Source organism: Colossoma macropomum, unplaced genomic scaffold, assembly GCF_904425465.1.
Source record: "Colossoma macropomum unplaced genomic scaffold, Colossoma_macropomum, whole genome shotgun sequence".
In the NCBI taxonomy this organism is placed as follows: Eukaryota; Metazoa; Chordata; class Actinopteri; order Characiformes; family Serrasalmidae; genus Colossoma; species Colossoma macropomum.
In genome coordinates this window covers 45,143,130-45,162,833 of record NW_023494792.1, presented here as the reverse complement: position 1 = coordinate 45,162,833, position 19,704 = coordinate 45,143,130, and the positions used below count along the sequence as shown (strand labels likewise).

At 40.8% G+C, this 19,704-nt stretch overlaps 1 protein-coding gene across 1 annotated transcript in view; it reads right to left on the bottom strand.

Moving 5' to 3' along the window:
• Positions 1-19,443, bottom strand: part of iqsec3a (IQ motif and Sec7 domain ArfGEF 3a) — a 112,631-nt gene extending 93,188 nt beyond the window's left edge. Inside the window, exons 1-2 of the mRNA XM_036577325.1 lie at positions 19,142-19,443; positions 4,705-5,915 (exon numbers count right to left, since the gene is read on the bottom strand). Of these exons, the coding sequence (XP_036433218.1) occupies positions 4,705-5,909 (1,205 nt within the window). The 5' untranslated portion in view covers positions 5,910-5,915; positions 19,142-19,443. The remainder of the gene's footprint in view (positions 1-4,704; positions 5,916-19,141) is intronic.
• Between the last annotated feature and the right edge of the window lie 261 nt (positions 19,444-19,704).

Genomic DNA, 19,704 nt, shown 5'->3' with positions numbered 1-19,704 from the left:
GTGTATTATCATGTCATTTTTAATAGGTTTCTCAATGAGCATGTGACGTAGAACAGCATAGAATGCCAGGACACAAGCAGCTGATATTACATTTCAAGTTATCTCGAATATCTAAGCAGAGCTACATATAGAACTATTTAAAACAAAAAGATGACATGGAATTTATACTGTGTAAAATTGAAAAGTGACCATTTGTTGTTCCGTAAATTCCACCGATTTTTAAAAAATTCTGCATAATTAAATTGTTAAGATTAAAAATAAGTGGTTTGGTGCATAATTTTTGAGGTGTACTGACACTAGGCTATCCGTACTGTGTCCGAGCACATTTGACCCATCCAGTCCAATGTGTTTGACTACTGTGATCGCTCTGTACTGTGCCCTTACTGTTTAGCATACCGTGCCAGGGCCCACATGGTTTGGTTGGACTTTAGCTGCAAATTGCCCTCAACGTCAGCTTCTTCCATAACAGAAACTGCTGCATTACATAATCGATAGATCTATAAGGCATGTGAAAGGGTCATGTGTCAGGGTGCCCAAAATGACTCCAAATAAGCCACAAAATAAATACAATCCGGAACGAGAGCTCTTTTCTTCAACACAAAAACTCGCAAGCGAGCTCAGGCCTGACACTTTAAGTGCAATATGAGTGCAGTAGAAGGGGGACAATTGCACACGGGCATGGTACAAGGCAACCAGGCATAGTGTGAGTACACCCTTAAAGAAACAGCATCAAGTTGCTCACAGTGGTGGTGACGGGAACCAGACGTCTTAAGTGTTTAATGCCTCTAAAGTTCCCTCACAGAAAACTATGACACAAAATGATAGCAAACACTTTGTCTGATGCCTGAGATACTGCTTTTCTTTATTGTTTTGAGATGATTTTGGCCTGAAGTGTATCTTTAAAATCTATTCATAGTGGAGAGGTACATAACAGTCCAGAAAGAAAACTGGGCTCAAATGGCTCCCTATTTCCTACATAGTGCACTGTGTGAGTTATGAAATATGGCCTCTTCATTCAAGTGACTGAATCCCAAATAGCTCTTTGTTAGACATATTATTCACTCTTTAGGTGCAGGAGTCATTGTTTTAATTCCCCTTTTAGTGTCCCATGTAAAGAGTAGGGAGCCAACTGAGATTCAGCCTTAGGCTTTGTTCACACAGCTGGTAAAAGTGGCCCAAATATAATCTTTTTTTTTTCATATGTGACACAGATGTGTTATCTGTCAGTGTGAACAGCAAAAACACACTTAATCTGACATTTTCAATTCTGATTTGAGACTTTCATATGTGGTATTGAAATCTGATACGTATCCGATCTACAGCAATGTGACTCAGTCTGAACAGCCAGATCGGAATTCATGCAACTTTACGTCAATCTAGCTCCACATTCGTCATAATTTCATGCTGCTGAGACCTCATAAACATTTGGGGTGATATTTCTGTACAAAAATTAGAAGAGACATATTTAACCACTTCCATGTTTGAAGAGATTTTGAAAGAAATGGCTGAATAGGAGAACGAGGCAGCAGAGTCAAAGAACAGTTAAAGAATCCGAGGACATGAACCAAAGAAGTGATCGCGCCTTTTTCCAACATGAAGATGAAACTAAAAGTGACTGACGTTCGTTGGCGGTCATGATTGTTTACGTCTGGATGAGGGCATCACATGAAGCATTGTTCTTTTGCGCATGCGGGTCGGTTTAGAAGCGCAATCTGTTCAGACTAACGTCACATACAGATCACATTTAAAAGATATTGTGAACAGCCAACCAAAAAAATCAGATTTGGTGAAGGGCCGCTTTTACCTGCTGTGTGAACGTAGCCTTAGTTTTCCAGACTTATTAATATTTTACCTTTACCAACATTAGAACATAAGAAAACTCACATGTAGACATGTGCACATTCATCGGTCATAAATAAAAATGGCTATAACCCTTGGTTCCTATCACCACCACTGTAAAGTAAAGATCAGTCAGTAAGTTGCTCTACAATTAAATACTTCACATTAAACTATGACTGAATTACATTGTTGACATTGCCACAGATTAAGTATGCAGAAATGTTGTTAAATAGTTGGAATTTCCCTTTAAATGACATACATCTAATATACAAAATCACTAAATTGATTGAACGTGCAGGCATGCATCATGTTTTATGCTGGCTGCATGTAAAAAAGAAATATTAAGCCTTCTGTGCTTTGATTTTTTTAGTTGAAGTGATATGAAATATTTGTTCATGGAGATATTCAAATGCTATTCATTCAGAAATGCAGAAATTCAAATAACAAACACGGTTAAAATGTCCATCTGTACTACATACTGAATGAACTGGAAGGAATCCAAAATGATTTTGTGTGTGTGTGTGAGTGTTGATTGCAAGTGCAGAGAGAATAGCCACTGTTTGTAAGAATCACTGAGAAAGCACATGGGTTGACCAAATGATTCAGCGCTCTCTTACCTAATTTCGTGCTTAAAAATTCATAAGACGTCAATGCTGGCTCTTACGTACAGTAAAGCTCCTCTCGATTTATCTCCTCAAAGGCAATTATGTTGCGATTATGTTTCCTACACGGATTCTTCGATCAGCGTCTACAGCTATTTATGCACTATATCTGAGTCTCCCTATGGTTTGTGTAATCTGCTAATAATATGCTTGTTTTTGCCATCAGCACTCAGGTGCAGACTCAACACCATATTCCAGTGTTTGCCAGGAGATTACCATAATTTCCTTCATGCAAGAGTTTATGTTCTTTGAGTGTAAACCTACATAATATTGTTGCAGACTGACACACATGCAATAAAAAGAACATAAAAATTTTGAGCTTCATGAAACACATCTATGATGAATGTAAATGGAGAGAGGTTGGAAAGATACGGCTACAACCTACATGGTCTGTATGATGTATAATACACTACAAAAAAGAGGCATTCTTAATCTTTCTGACTACTTTCATAGTGATTAGTTAAAAGGCCTATATCATGAAAAAATTGAATTTTCCCTACTTTTTTGAAAAAAAAAGAGTTTGATGTAGTTTCAAAACATACCATTCACTCTCCAGACCATAAAGACCACATTTGGGAGCTAAGCTGCAAAAAAGTCCATTTTTATTCATTATTATTGTGATGCCACAAAAACCAACAAATATATTTATATGCCTGTTCAACCTATAGCAGTTTAGCTCCACCCATTCATGCTGAATTTACAAAACATGTAAAAACAAAAGTGCATTTTTCATTAGACTCTACATTACTCAGTGCTGTCCTTACAAGTTTACCAAGTTTTAACCTAATAGAGGTTGTGAACTGTCAGGCTGGCACACTACATTCAGCATTCAAGTCCAGAAAATGCAGGTGTTCTTGGCAATAATTTAAATTGCAATCGCAATATTCATCAGAAAAATCACAACTACATATTTGCGAACACTTTATTTGGATGTGCTGTAGATGCTCTGTAGACGCTTATCTTGTATTTAACTTTCAACTAAGTATATTTCAACTAAGTATATATTCATTTCGCCTTAATTTCCTAATGCTGATACCAATCCTAACCTTAATCTCAACCTAAAACCTAAACAAAAAACATAATTGCACTAATCCTAACCTTAAACTTAACCTCAACTCAAAGCCTAAACATAATTCTCACTGTGGCACTAATCCTTAACCTAAACTTAACTTCAACTTAAATCCTAAACCAAGTCCACATCTTAGTGCTAATCCTGACCCTAAACTTAACCTCAACCCAAAAGCTAAACCTAAACCTCACCCTGGGTCCTAATCTATAATCTTAACCTCAATTTAAAACCTAAACCTAATCTTCACCCTGGTCCTAATCCTAACCCTAACCTTAACCTCAACCCAAAATCTAAACCTAATACGCCTGGCCATATGAAACATGATGAACAAGAGATATGAAACATGACAGACCGCAGGCAGGTACCAGTGAACTAATGAAGAAATTAAAACTTACCTTTATCTTGCCTAACAGTGATATGAGATGGTAAACAGACATGCAAGTGATCTTGAACCTTAATATTTTGTCTTTGCATTTCTATATAGTTTTCCTCTATTATACAAACTGAGCTGATGGAAACTCAGCCTAACTTTTTTTTTGGCAACATTTCAGTTATTCTTGAATTTGAATTTAATTCGACAGCTGGATGGAAACTTGGCTACAGACAGTCAGCCTGCTAATCTTCAGTAATATGGAAGTGAACCATACAGACGTGTGATGAGAGGAGCCGTCTTCGGACAGAAGCAAGGCTATTTATAGAGGTTCAGGCAAACTCAAGGTGACAGGCATCAGGGAGGGGGTGTTAGCCACAGCTGGAAACAAGTTGGAGGGTGGCGAGTGTGTATGTGTGTGTGCAAGAGAGAGAGAGGGCAATGGAGAAAGAAAGAAATAGTGAACATTCTTTGGCAATAACAGATCAGAATATGCCCAGGTCAATAAAGGACCTGATATAAGTGCATGTTAACAGGGGGACAGAGAGGTGCTGTAAAATTGAAAGTGCAACTGTTTAATCACTGTATTAGACAAAGGACAGGGCACATTAATAGAGCAAGAGTACCTCAAAATATTACATCAGTGACACACTCAGTTACGGATGTTATTTCATGGAATTCCACATCAATAAACCTACTTAGTAGCAAGTGCTACATCAGAAGTGCTCTAAGTACAAGAAGGACAAGGCACTGAGAGTACTCACATGTTGAAGAGGTTGAGGCCGATGCGGTAGAGGCGCTTGCGCATGACGTCCGTGGAGAGGGTAGGGGACTTGCAGCTGGCAGGGTTCTCACAGTGGTAACGGGGTAGACTGAGCATCATGGTCTGCAAGGCTTCTTTGGACGAGGCCTCAGAGGCAGATCGGGCAGACGTGGATGTGCTGCTGCTGCTCATCTGCTCTGAGCTATTGTCCGCTGGGTCCGATTCGCTACGCTTGGCCTCTAGAACCTCCACACTGGGGGCCACCGGACTCCCCACCACCTCTGCTGGAGGCACAGCCTCTACAACTATCTCTGCTGGGGACGCTACCTCTGGCCCTGGGACTTCCGTCTTCTCCAGGGTAAGAGGCGGCAGATCCTCTGCAAGCTCCTCCTCGCTTGGTGGTGGTGCTGGGAAGTCGCCATCTGGTACTTCCCCAGGGTCCAACTCTGGCGGCGGGGGAGCCGGCTCCTGGGGAGGCTGTGCAGGCGGTTCTTGTGGTTTTGTTTCTTCCACAGGGGAAAGTTTTGCACTCTCAGTCACTGCGGCCCCCTGCTGAACACAGTTTCCGAGAGATACCGAGGTGGAGGACTCCATGACGGAAGAGGACATGCGGAAGTTCTGACTATCAATCTGGACCGTCACATCCCGGAAGGCCATCATTAACTTGCTGGCACTCCGGGACACGTTCTCAGGGTTGTCCCCCTGGCCCATACCAGTCTGAAGGGCAGTCGGATCTGCGAGACTACTCTCTCCAATAGGCCCTGTCACTGCAGGCTTGCCACCCGCAGCATTGAAGGCCTCGGAGCTGAACTGGTAGGTGCCTCCCTCTTGCAACGAACACATGGTCTTCAGGCTCCAGTTGCTGAGGGCATCGTCAATGGACTTGGCCAGGGATTGCACCTGCTCGGTGAAAGAGTCCTCCAGGTTGGTGAGGGTGCCTCCCACAGTTGCAGGAAGGGAAGGGGACCGGACCAGGGGGATACCCGCCATGGAGCAGCCTTCGGCCAGCGCCCGCTCAGCCGAAAATCCCTCAGCATTTTGCACGCGCACCTTGCGCAGGGATATACGACGAGGCAGGCGACTCTCCAGCAGAGAGTTGCGGATCTTCTCAAAGTTCTTGCTGAGCTGGTACTGGCGGAAGGCTGTCTGAATCTTGCAGGCGGCACGGCGCGAGATGAGGTGGCCTCCATATTTGTGCTCTAACATTTCGATCTGCAGGGAGAGCAGAGGGGGAGGAAGAAGAGGAGAGAGGTCAAACAGGGTGATGCGAAGACACGCATGAGCAGCTGCAGACATGATAAGGACAAAGAGCAAGAAGCATGAAATTAAATCAACAAGGAGAATCGAGCAGAATCCGCTAAGTACCGTGACATGCTGATCATTAACGAAAGTCTAAAAAGAGAAATACAGTCATTTCCACAACAACAGTACAACACAACAAATCTGTGGTAAACACTTGCCATATCAAACAGGATCTTGGGTGCACAGACGCAAGTATTGAAAATTGTAAACAAGACAACAATTGCTAACAGCATGAATGTTAAAATGATGCTTAATCTAAAGCTGACATTAATCTTCAGACAGATTATTAAAGTCTAGCAAAAGGTAAAAGTATCAATGTTGAAATTAACATAAACAACAGTATTAGACTGCACATATTTACCATTCACATCATATTTCACACACCCAGAAAAACTCTTTCAATATCAATCTAACAATCTTGACGGAGGCTGAAACTGCGGATGAAGGACAGGAAACATAACGTTCAGTGTGGAGTGCAGTAAATGAAAAACCACAGAAGAGGATCTATGACTTCAGCAGGAAGATGCAGAACCAACTGGGTTCTATTAGACAACACAAGCACTTTATCCAGAGCTAGTGATCAGACCTCCGCTTCACACAACTAAAGCCTCTATTCAACTTCACGTCCACACTGCTGTGCATCCTGCGAGTCATCAATCTCGCCTGCAAAAGAAAAGCTTTATTCCTTCGTGAAAGCACACTCGCAGTGGATGTGATTTGGCTGCGGCTCAAAAAAATAAATGAAACTGTCTTCCATCTCTTTCCTGGAAATGATTGGCTTTGGAGCATCTCTGACACATTGGGAGGGAGAGAGAGAGAGAAAGGCTGTCAGAATATGTTCCATTGTACCCTGCCCGCTGCTTTGTTAAGCAGAAATGATGGAGTATGGCACACAATATGCCATTTATGCACTTAGATGCTTCTTGCCATTAAGGCCATATTTGAGAGAGTCATCTTCCCTAATCAGTCCACTCTCTCGGTGAGTCATTACTGGGAGATGGACATTAGAATAAGAGAGCTTCTTTCATTTATAAATAAGATGTCAGGATGTTGAAAAAGCAGCATTCTTTCAAATATCCATCCCTAATTTGATGTTTTCATATTTTTTCCTATCAGGCTACAGGATTTGTAATGTGTGTACCAGGCTTTGAGGAAGTCTGTTCTGTTCATTTGCTTGACAACCGTATGGCTCAGAAAAGGAACGATGTGCTCTACATGGTATCAAATGGAGAGCAGAGCAACATCTAGGCAGGTCTGTTTGATGCTTCTAGTGAGCATCCAAACTACATTCATATATGTATCCCAAGTTAGTTAACAGCCAGATAGGACAGTACAGTTTTGCTTTGATTATACACCAGTTCTCAGTTCTGTTTCTTGAGCACCTGTAAGCATACAATGTAGAATTCAGCACTCCTGTGGGATTCGCGCTCGACCCTGGGGACCCACCACAATATCCTGAGGTGAGGGACTAATTTTCACCGTTGTGCGTGAGAGCGGGCAGGTAATCAGCCCACTGCAGATGGGAGCGGAACCAAGCACACATGAAAAGAAATCCCGCAAATTAATGAATAGCCTAAATAAAGTACAATGATCACCAAACCATATATATAAACAATATAAAATGATAACAGTAAAAATGTTAAAGTTAGCGATAATAATAAGAAGTTTTGATGTAAGGGATAACGTGAACAACATGCAAATTCTTATAGCTTGCAGAGATGGCGGAGCCTTCAGTGCGAGGGCCACAGCTGCCAAGCCCAGGAAAATACAAACATAACCACTCTCTGGTTAAATTTTTGGTTTGTGTTTACCAGGAATATTACTTCGCCTTTTACCTTGCCTTAACAGAATCAGTGAGTGGGAGTGTGCCAAAATGTTTCAGCTGTGGGCGGGAGAGGGACAAATGATCCCAATTTTCTGCTGGAGTGGGTGAAAGTGGGCTAAAATCTTGTGGGAGTGTGCGGGAGTAGGGTTAAAAACAGTCTTGTGCAGATCTCTAGCGCAGTTTTCAAATCACAAGTGCTGCAATTTTTAATTACAGTCTATATTCTTAACAGTATTCTCTTAAAGGTGGCATATATGTCAGTGAAAAAAACTAAACACAAGAAAATTGTCTCAAGACACCTGAGGCAACTAATGAACTAATTAAAAGCCCTTCTTGAGATGAACTGGGTGTGTTAGAACAGGGAGACATCTACAACATGCAGGGCAGTGGTACTCGAGGACCAGGATTGAGAACCACTGCTCTACACCATAAGCCATCCAGACCTACACACAGCATCGATGCTGAAGCAAGTGCTAATGTGTTCTGTCAGTCAGAGGCACGGACCTTCACCTGCTAATCTGCTCACCGTCAGTTGATGGACATGCGCAGAGATTAATCCAAGTTAAGGTCCACTGTGTGGTAACGAGTCAGTTGCGGTCTGTTTGACTGACCTTTGCAAAACAGCACCAGTTAAAAAGGTCTAAAGAGAGCTTGAAAAGACTTGGAAAAAGGCATCTTATCTGTGCAATGTATATTTCAGCTCCGCTCTGGTAAGAAAAGAGAGGTGTGCCTGGGGAATGCTAAGGCCTGCGTGAATGGGGTGTGTGCTTTGAGCTGTGGTTCGTCTCTTTTCACAGACAGAGGCTCGAGTCGCGCACGTTATCCCTCCTGACTGGCAGAACCCGCCTTGAATATTCATCATCTTTATCTGAAATTTTCGGCAGTGCAGACTCGATGTGACAAGAACTCAAAACTTCCTGAGGAATATACATAAAAATCCAGACCTCAAAAAGAGGGAGCGTGTGGTAGTAACCGGAGGTTGTGAGCCTCATACTAGCCATAATGGAAAATGAGGTGGGAATGCACAGAGGTGGTCCTGAACACTAGATGGGGTCTCTGAGGGAGTGGTTGATTAGCCAAGGCACATTGGATTATTTGTTTTTTCCGCTCAGTGGGAGCCTTCAGACAAAATGGTGAATAAAACGGGGCATGTCCTGAAGAAAATATCCCTTTGACATTCACTGCTTGTCTACCTGGAACCTGGAAAGGTAAACGTGAAAATAAAGGCGATGAGTGATATCCACACACCAGAATGGCCAGGATGGAAAGAGAAGTAAAGATATAAATGAACTAAAAGGAATCTTTGCAGATTGGGAAGAGGAAGTTGTTGAGAATGACAGAAAGCAAAAGAGAGAGAGCGAGAGAGAGAGGTAAAGTGAGAGCTGCAGTGGGTGCAGTCCTGCTGTGAATCCACCCATTAGCGGGCTGCCAGTTCTACTTCTGATCACTTCACTAAGCACTGACGGAGGAAAAGATCATTCCGGAAACGACGTGGCCGTGAAAGGAGAGGGAGTGTAATTGTGAGGAGGGCAGCGATGATATCGCTCACTTCTAATCAGCATACCAAATGGAGCCTGGCAGCTGGATCAAGTCTTTTGTCAGGGTCTGGCCTGCCACAATCCCAGCAGAGCATGACTTACCACCCGCACCCAAACAAGACATGTCCCAGGTCCAACTCACAAGAGGGTTAATGAGTGATGGGCATTGTCAATCACATGACGGTCTAGATACCTAATGGCTTTAGTGGCGTAGGTTCCATTTCAGCTTTGGGTGGGACACACTGCTCATACCACCTGACCCATGATGAGTGTTTCATATGAATGATTAGTGCTAAGGATATGTTACATTCAGAATGAGTTACTCAATACATTCTTACCTTGAATACTTCAAATGGCAGTAATTATATGTCAACAAACATCCTGAACAATCAATCTCCCTGTCAGAAATAGAACCAGGCAACCCTAGCTGGATATACGTCGGTGTCACACAGACACAGAAGTGCACTTTTAGATGTAGAAGCTTGTTTATAGGTTTGATGAAGTAAATAAATCTGCCAGGTCTCCTGAACTAGCTTGCTAGCTATCACTTACAAGCGAGGCTGCAGCATTAGTGTGTTTAATCCAGCGGAGAGCTACAAAATACAGTAGGTAAAAAGCTGACAGTGTCTTATTTTATTACTTTTAAACAACCTTGACAGTGTTAAATATTCGAAACAGTTGAGCCTAAAAATATATTACAAGCTTCATTTGAAAATGCTGTATATGCATTTGTGACACTTTTGGATTTAAAACAGTTGACTTTAATGGAAAACACATTTTTAAAAGTATGTATTATTTCTAATATAGCATTAACATTTCTTGAACGTGTAAAGGTCACTCCAACAATGTATATCACAGAAAAAAAAGAACCTTTAGAACCTTTGCATTATGTTAAGTTTCTTTAAACCCTTAAAAAGTTCTTCACACTCACAAATCTCATTTCCAACATTATTCTTTAGTAGAGATGCACCATAAAAATTCTTGACTGAAACCAAAATTCAGGACACAGCCAAAAACCAAGACCCAAAAAAGGAAAGAATTTTATATATAATTTGCCATCACATTCTTGAAAATGGTCTATTATGCGTTCAGCAACCAAACGCTTTATATATGTTTGGGTCAATTTAACAACCAAAACTGAAAGGCGTTGCCTCATTATAAACTATATTTGTTTAAAATTTCAGTAACACTTTATTTGGATGGTCCACTGTAGGTGGTTTGTAGACGTTCAGTATATCTTTAAATAACATTCAACTAAATATCTACTAAATGCAACTGATCTTAAAGTTGAGTGTTAGAGATTCTATTACATGTAAAGCTAATCTTAAACCTAAACCTAACCCTAACCCTAACCTCAAGGCAAAACCACAATGTTGGTGATAATCAACTGAGTATCAACAAAAGTTTGTTTATGATTTAAGTATCTATAGATCATCTATAGGGAACCATCCAAACAAAGTGGGACCAAAATTTCTGTCGGATTTCTACTCAGGGGGACCATCTCACCAAGTTGGTCATTCCTATTTCCCACCCACAGGCTTGGATCCCCCCCCATTCTGCAGGTTGAGGGTTTAGCGGCTTCCATCTTTCAGACTCCTAACCTTGGAGGACAGTGGCATCCCCCAACAGGATTCAAATTGATGATTTTTTGTTGATTGGACAAAGAGATCAAACTCATGATCTCCGGATGATCAGGCACCGTCAGTTGATACTTAGATCAGGTGTTCTAATCTCAGCAATAAAAAATAGACCAAGCCTAATATGGCAAAACATTCGGCTTTGAATGGTTTTAACAACAAATCATTAGACAGTAAATTAGCAAGAATTAAGCAAGTAGACACAGTAACCTAGTATAGGATAGATTTTCCCTTTGATTTCTTTAGTCTTGTGGGTAAACATGCACACAGCCCTTTACAGAAAGAAGAGTCAATATTGTTCCACTCAGCACTGACGACATTAAAAAATTGCCAGGGTAGTTTGTGTTTAACATGAGAGCAAATATTCCCTACATTCTCAGTAAAAGGTACCAAACTGTCAGAGCTAAGAAGGCAAGATCTGAGGCCTTTGTGTATGAACTCTACGTATGGCTTTGTACACTATCAAGTAGTCAAAGACTTTGAAGACCTAGAGTTGCACTTTTTCTGTATTAGTCTCATGGCACTCTCAGATAGACCAAATCTTGAGCCTATTTAAAGGGAAATAAGATTATTGTTGTGTTGGCAGAAAATTGAAAAGATTTCCAAAAGGAAAGGTCAGCCGGAGCACAGCTCTCTTCACAGATTTAATCTTTTTTTCGTCGCTCTGTTTAGCTGATATTGTTTTCCAGCTAAATGAGGTACAGATGCCATCGCTTCGTCTTTCTGTCTCTTTCTCTGTTTTTGTTTATTTATTTATTTCTTTATTTGCACAACTCTCAAAGGATGTTCTAGCTGCCTCTCCCACATTATGTTACATTTCTTTCAGAAAATGTCACAATACCAGTGGACCTGAATTCACTCATCTGGCTAAAGCCATGTCTGAGAACTGGCCGTGGTGCTTAGGTAAATGATTGCGAAGCAAATACATTCATGCTGGAGTGAACTGATCCTACTGGTTTTCTGTCGCATGCGTCCATTTTTGGTGCTTGACATTAATCTCTCATTTGCATCGATGCGTACCTCACGGATGCATGTATATTTATGAGCCGATCAGCATGAGACAGGGTAATCAAAGGTCTCATTGGGAGGCTACATGGGCCTTGATTAGCATAAATAGGCAATCACGCAGAAGAAGTGCGGTTGTAGCTATCTGTGGAACCATCAGAATGCAGCCTCTGAGAGACCGTGTCTGGAGTTACAAACACTAGATTATCAGCATGTATGCATACGCAAGGGAACCGGCTTTGTTTGCAATGGAGCACAGAAGGTGATACAGAAGATGAAAAGAATGTGGACCTTGATAGAGAAACTTAATGTGATTCCTTAAGGCAGAAAATTTTTGAACATTGATGAGTTTTCTCAGATACTCTCCTAAAAATAAAAGTGCTTTGCAGTGCCATGGAAGCACCACTTTCAAAGGATGGTGCTGTAGAGAACTATTTTTGTAAATGAATGATTCTGAAGAACCTTTTTAAAGTTCTCATAATAATGTAAAATAACGTAAAAGTTCTAGAAAGAACATCACATTGGTTCAGAACCTTTACATTATGCGAAGGTTCTTTAAACCCTTAAAAGATTTAAAGGAACCAAAATTCAGGCCAGAAACCAAGACTGGAAAAGAATTTTATATATAATTCACCATTTTACTTTTGTATTAACATAATAATGCTGACCTTCAAAGGCACAAATCACTGTTCTGGAAAAGAGAACTGAGAGAACTACAAGACCAATTTAAAACTGAACAGCTTGCTAAATAATATTAAATATCATATAAAATGAAAATATAACACTTGGTTTCCCAAATGCATCTATAGTTGAATTCCAGAGTCCCTCTTCTATAATGACAGAAAACACCTAACTATTTAACATGTAAAGCATGTGAACATGGCTTGTTTTTATAGCAGGGGGGCATGCAAGGCACTTTAGTGTTCATCACCTCAGCAGGATCTAACAAACACACGTTTGCAATAAAGACTTTCAAATCGAGAGTTTTTTGTTTTTTTTTTTTACAAAACATTGTTTATTATTTCTGATTTCCATGTACGAATTACATTAAATCAGTTTAAAAGTATGTAAGCTAAAGACTGTTTAGAGCACAGCTGTAGAGGACTATGTTTGTGTTTCACTGTTGACCCTCTGCCACTCAAACTGTTTGAATGCATCTGTGCTGACCACTGCAGGAGAGCAAAGGACACAGTGTTTTTTATCACTATTTCTCATCAACATTACCATTCAAATTATTTGTTAAGTGTCAGATTTTGAAACTTCACTGCAGACCCTTTTAATCCTTTGCTTTTTTTGACCAAAATGTTTGCCTTTTTTCTCTTTCCAAACCAAAAATGTCACTTTCAACCATTTCTGACAGAAAATTTTCGGCCGTAATTTTGGGGCACCCCAAAGATGGTTCTTCGATCACTCAAAGAACCCTTTGTTGCAACTTTTTTGAAAAAGAGTGAAGTTGGATTGTAATAAAGGCCTTATTCTATTGTACTTTACCAAGAACTATCAAAGAACTCCACCTGCAGGGGAATACTATCAATCAGCAGTTCTTAACATAGTTTCAACCACTGAATTCAAACCTAAATGATCATGATTCTCTGTATGCTGTGAAATGTAGGTTATACATCTGAGGCTAATCCAAACCAGCGACCATACGTGAAGAAAAATTGGACACGAAATCTGGCGACTCCGACAGGGTCTTATCGACCCACTGTGAGGGAGAAAAAAATATAATCTCAGGACCGCAGGAACGTCAGGGGAATTGCGCACGGAGGACAGGGGAACAAATGCAGGATAAGATCTATTTTGGGCTCTCTCAGCACTCTGTCATCAAATTTGCTAATCCTCTCACTTTTCTTAAACATCAGCAGACTGGAGACAGACGTGCAGATAAATACACTGAACATTCCCCTGGAGAACCTGTCGGGAAGTTTGGTGGGGGGTGTGACTTAATTTGTCTAGGGCATTCTCAGATCTCATTAATACTTCTTTCTCCCCTGGCCGGGTTTGTCGAAGTGAGCAAAGTCAAAATCCACATCACTGATGTACATCATGCCACAGAAGATCTGAAGTGCTTTAAAAAACTGTCGTTGTTTGATACAGAAGCTAAAACAAAGAAGGGAATTCTCCAGTGACGGTAATTCTTCCAGGAAGAAATCTGAACAGAAATGTGGTAACTGAATCTTGACGGAATGAAATTAGATAAACTTTTTGCTAAGGAGATTGAAGATTGGTTTCAGTAGCATCTTTGCAGCATCTAATCCTAATGATAATAATTAATCATTATATTAGTCTAGGTCAGGGGTCGGTAACATGCGGCTCCAGAGCAGAATTAGATTTTTTAGGTAAAAATAAAATAATCCTCCCTTGCAGTAAAATAAAGCTCTGCTGATCGTTCAAACACAGTTGTAACAGTAACAGTAATTTGTAACAGTAAATAGTCTTAACGCTAAAGTTGTAGCCTATATCTGCTAATTCACCAACCTTTAATCCTGAAGGTTGCCATGCAGACCGCTGGTCATCATAGCAATGCAGACAACAATCCCACCTAGCCAGAAGCTAACAAAATGGCAAACAGAAAGATTTAAGAAGAACATGGATAATTTGGAGACGAATGGACTTAAATGGTGCAGCAGTTACATTCTGGCGCCTCAGGCATCATTTAAGGTGGAACGGGAACATTCGAACAAAAAGCGAAGGTTGAGAGACATTTTACAAGAAACTATTCCACTTTTGCAGAAAAGATTCCTGCCAGAGATGTGAGAAAAACAACTATAAGTTAGCTGACCTGAAGCTTAAAGCAGAGCAAAGTACATCTGCGTTTTTAATCTATACTATATATTTTTTAGCCTATACTAGCACATTGGCACATACTGAGACATATTTACAGCCAAGATGGTAAAATGGACATAAAATGTTGTGGCTTCCAAAGTGGTTTGAATTTTGTTGAAAGGACAAAATGGCTCTTCTTAACATTTGGTTTGTGACCCCTGGTCAAGGTCAACATCCAACTACAGTTATATGAAAAATCACTATTTTTTTCCAACTGGTATGACAAAGTCAATGTCTGCACAAATCTTATTGTTTGTGTGCATTTGTGTGTTCTTGCATTCAGGGGTCTGTTTCATGAAGCAGGATTTATTGATTACCCAGTTAACTTCAGGCTTAGTTCAATCTAACCTTGGTTCTTCTGTCTCACAGTGGTGGAGGCTGCATCACCATGGCAACCTATGCTGCACACCAAAGCTGGGGCTTCCCTCACAAAGAAAGTTCAACAAAAACAGAGTTCCAGGCTAAGTTTCATAGTCACAAAACCTAACAAACACAACAACAGTTAACTTGTTATACAAAGACAGTTAACAAATTTCTTTGTCGACTCAGGTGTAGATATTCTAGCTATGACTAATCCTCGTGTGCATGCATATGAAAGCATGACATTTATGATGAACAACCAGCCATAGCAGTGAATGGTGTTTCATATTCTTAATATTTATGTAGTCTAATTTGTTTCTCTGTTAAAAAGTGCCATTATTCAAGTGATTGAAGCCACAAATGTCACATAAAAAAGTCAATGTCTATCTCTATCTACTTCCATCACCCTTAAAAATTGTCCCATGAATTTCACATGTGAAACATGTGGTTTCTGCAAACATGTTCACATGTTATCACAAAGTTATTCATGTAAACATATTTTCACATGGTCACACATTTTTTTTAGTTTTTATTTCATTTATTTTTTATTACTGTGAAAAGAACTAACACAGTGGCAACGTCAACATCACTTTGTTTCATCATTATAATTCTTGTATTCTCTACATATTTATGATGATTTCTTTTTCCTTCTTTGAAAATCCAGCCACTCGACTCCTAATGTTTCATGCCACTGGCTGTTCATCATAAACGTCACATTCTCATGTACAAGTGCCTGAGCATTAATCACAGCCTCAGTATCTACAACTGGGTTAACAGAGAAAGTTGTTAACCTTATCTAGATCCCTGTACTGGTACCGGCACACTTCTGTCAAAGTATTCACTTCTGGTTTTGTTTGCATCAAATCGCCCAACAATACAGAAATGCAATATGCCTTTAGAAAACTTGAAATCTGAGGATTTGATTTCTGCAAAACATTACATGATCCGTTACTCACAGTCACAATCAGTTCATTTATAACACAATGAATGAGCAAATGCTAGCAAATCTGTGGGTCCTTACCTTCAAAATCTTGCCACTATCCACAGAGACATCATAATCCAAACCATGCAGTCTGAGTCAGTGATCAGTTTAGAGATCTATGATTCAGGAAATAAACTCCTCCATTCTAGCCTGTTACTGTGTGTCAGTAATTCATACAATTATTCTGATGGGTGGGGAAAAAATGCAACGAGTGTTGCCTTTTAAATGAGATCATAATCATGACTGTAGCCCAAAGTATTTGAGAACAGTGTAAAAGTTATATTTCGTGAAGCCTGAACTTAGTCAGGAACCCTGTTTAAGGTGAGCGTGCTTTGTGAGACAGGCCCCAGCTCTGACACTAATCCACGGTATCCCACAACACTTCCACTTACTTTAGAAAAAAGACCCTCGCTGAAGCTCAACATGTCTCTCTACAGACAGAAGATCAATTGGGACAAGCAGATAGACAGCCTCACACACACTTACACGATAGTCAACTGTGGAGACAAAGATAACGAAACTTTGATAGATACACACAATTGCATGGCCCATATAAACAGAGGAAAGGAGGGGTGCCAATGTCTCCACATTCCAGCCCTGCTGATGCTGTTTTTTGATTAAACAGTTATACAATATGGTTCATTTCAGACGTCGATAAGGCAATCATGCAGCTGAAATGCAAGCAATTTCAGCACTTATTAGGAGGTAGAACGGCTGTTTATGAGCCTTGGTGAGGTTACACAAACAGTAAAAAAATTATAATTAAGGATGTCCCAATCCGGGTTTTTGCCCCCCAAGGTGATCCAAGTACTTTAATGTTGAGTATCAGCAAATACTGATCTAAACTTTGTATTTTTGTAGATAATTTAGGTACGATATGCTACACTGCTAATTAATACTACAGTAACATTATATGTGAGATTCTGCACTGATATGTTTTGTTTTTCTGCATTATTTTAAATTACTATAATACATATTATTTTAAATATTGGCTTACTATCAAATTTCATTGACCTACCTGAGTTACTTTTTTCAATGCTCTGTTTCTGCTAACCCAAAATACTTCAACTGTTCTGTTTCCAACCTAGTTGCTCACATTCTACATGCCATATTTTGGAATAAACGTGGCTTAAACATAGTAAAAACAGCAGCATTGCAGATTTTATGCTTTCATATCACTGCTGTTGGGACAACACCTCGTATCTCCATTTTTGGCATAATTTGAAATAGCCAGTTTCCCTTTTCCCTTTTTCCATTAAAATGTGCCTGGATCTGATCCTGATACACTGAATCGGATCGGACATTCCTAGTTATAGAATCTTGATATTTTATTCAAACACCTTCAATACCAAACCACCACTGCAGAGGTTCCCTCTTATATAGCTCTCATGAACTTTTTAAGTGAAAATATTGATTTAAAACCCAATTCAGGAATTATTCAAAGCCTCATGACCAGTACAAAGTCCAATAAAGTCCAACTCAAAGAGCTGGTGAATGCAAACATCACATGTTTTAATGAGTATCTTGTTGTGGTATCAAAACATTTTCCCCCCAAAAAAGGGAAAAGGCCTGGTTGGGTCTTTAATAGATACTGAAGTGGTTCAGAGGTCAAGTAGCTTTTACTCTGTATGATTTTTCAGGTCACGGCTTGCTTGAATTAGGCCCAATCAGACACACGCAGAGCACGCTAACCTCTAATGATCTAAGGCTGCCATCAAGACAACTGCTTAATCTTCTCAAAATCAAATGCAGTAATAAAGTACACAATATGAATGCTCAGCACGAAGGAAGTGCAGCCATGGGAATTTTAGGCCCCCTCCATTACCATGACAACACAATCTCTCTCTCTCTCTCTCTCTCTCTCCCTTCAAATGTCTCAGGTTTTCTCCTGGCGTATCTCTCCTGCAGTATCTCTCCATCTTTCTCACGTTAACTTGTACTTTTCCCAGATAACATCTGATACTAAACCTTAAAGGTGAAGGTTATGTTCAGTCTGCAAATTCTGGCTGTCCTCTGATAGGCTCATTCTGAGCAGGGGATAATAGAGCCCTGTTCATGAAGGCCCAGGTAAAGAAAGAAAGACAGAGAGAAGGAGACGTATCCATCCCACAAATGCATTCTTTCATAGTGAGTTTGTGAACTTTACAGAGCGCTGGCAAAGTTTATTATAAGAATTTGGTAGAATACAACTCTGTTTTTGCATTTAGAGAAAGTTACTGATTTCAAATCTCCTTTATTTTGCATGTGGGTGAAAGGTCACACTGTTAGGGTTGATCAATTTATTTTATTAAGTAACTGCGCTGATGTTAGCATGGTGGCAAATTCTATGCCACTGTGTTTTTTTTTTTAAACCTGCATATTTTCAATTAGCTACAACAACACAGTCCAGCTCAGTAGCATAGCATTTTAAATTGGAAATTCAATGTTAGCAACTGTGAACAAACATCTTAGCGGTCCAATGTGAAAAAAATTAGGTATTGTTACAGTCGCTACAAAAGAACGCAGTTCTTGGTGGAGCATGGATAGTTAGATTATGACTCTTGGTGCCAAACTGATGGAGATTAGCAGCTAATTTTGATGTAGATGAACGGAAATGAGGAAAATGATAATGAATGATCCAACCTGAAGAAAACAGCCAGCTCCAGCATAAACCCAAATCACTAGCCTGAAGCTAACCTTCAACCGTTTAACCAGCACTGATTAGCCTTTTGCTAACCCCAACTGTGAAACTAGAAGTCACTAGGCGGATGCTAACCCTCAGATGCTGAACCAGCCTGGTCTAATCTGATGCTAACCTCCACAAACAACATTCTAATTTGCTGAGACACAAATCTCACAGGAAAAAAGCCTCAGATGCACACATTCCAGCAAGCCTCCGACAACACATCAGCGACCAGACCTTCACGAGCCACTCTCACACACACACCCAAAAACTCCATCCCCCACAGTGCCTTGCGGCCTACCTGCTTGTTTTTGAGGTCGAGTGACAGTTCGTAGTCGGAGGCGGTGGAGTGGCTGCAGGCCCCGTTCCTCTGCACCCTGATCGGGGAGGCCGTGTGGTGCAGGCTGGGCCTCCTGCCACCCCCCGCACCCCCTCGTCCTCCTCCAGCCTCTTCATCCTCAGCTTCTTTCTTCACTTCCTCCTCCTCCTGGTGCTGCTGCTGTTGTTGAGCTTGGGCCTGGGCCGGAGTTTTGTCTTCCTGTTTTTCACTCTCTCGCGCCTTTACTTCCACCTCTGCCGGCTCAAGCTCCTCAGCTCCTCCGCCGTCCCCCCCTCCTCCTCCTCCGTCAGCAGGCGTGGCTGGGATCCCTCCATCCGGAGGCCGCTCAGGGCCCTCAGGGGCCACTGGGGCCCCTGGGGACTCTGAAGTGACAGGAGAGGCGGAAGGAGTCTCTTCACTGCTTAAAAAAGGAGAAAACGCAGAGTCAGCCTGCAGCCCTGGCCATCGTCTTCCAGCTCAGTCGGCTCGCTTTCTCCCTCTCATCCTCCTGTTTGCTCCTTCTCTCAGAGGAAGAGGGCAAAAAG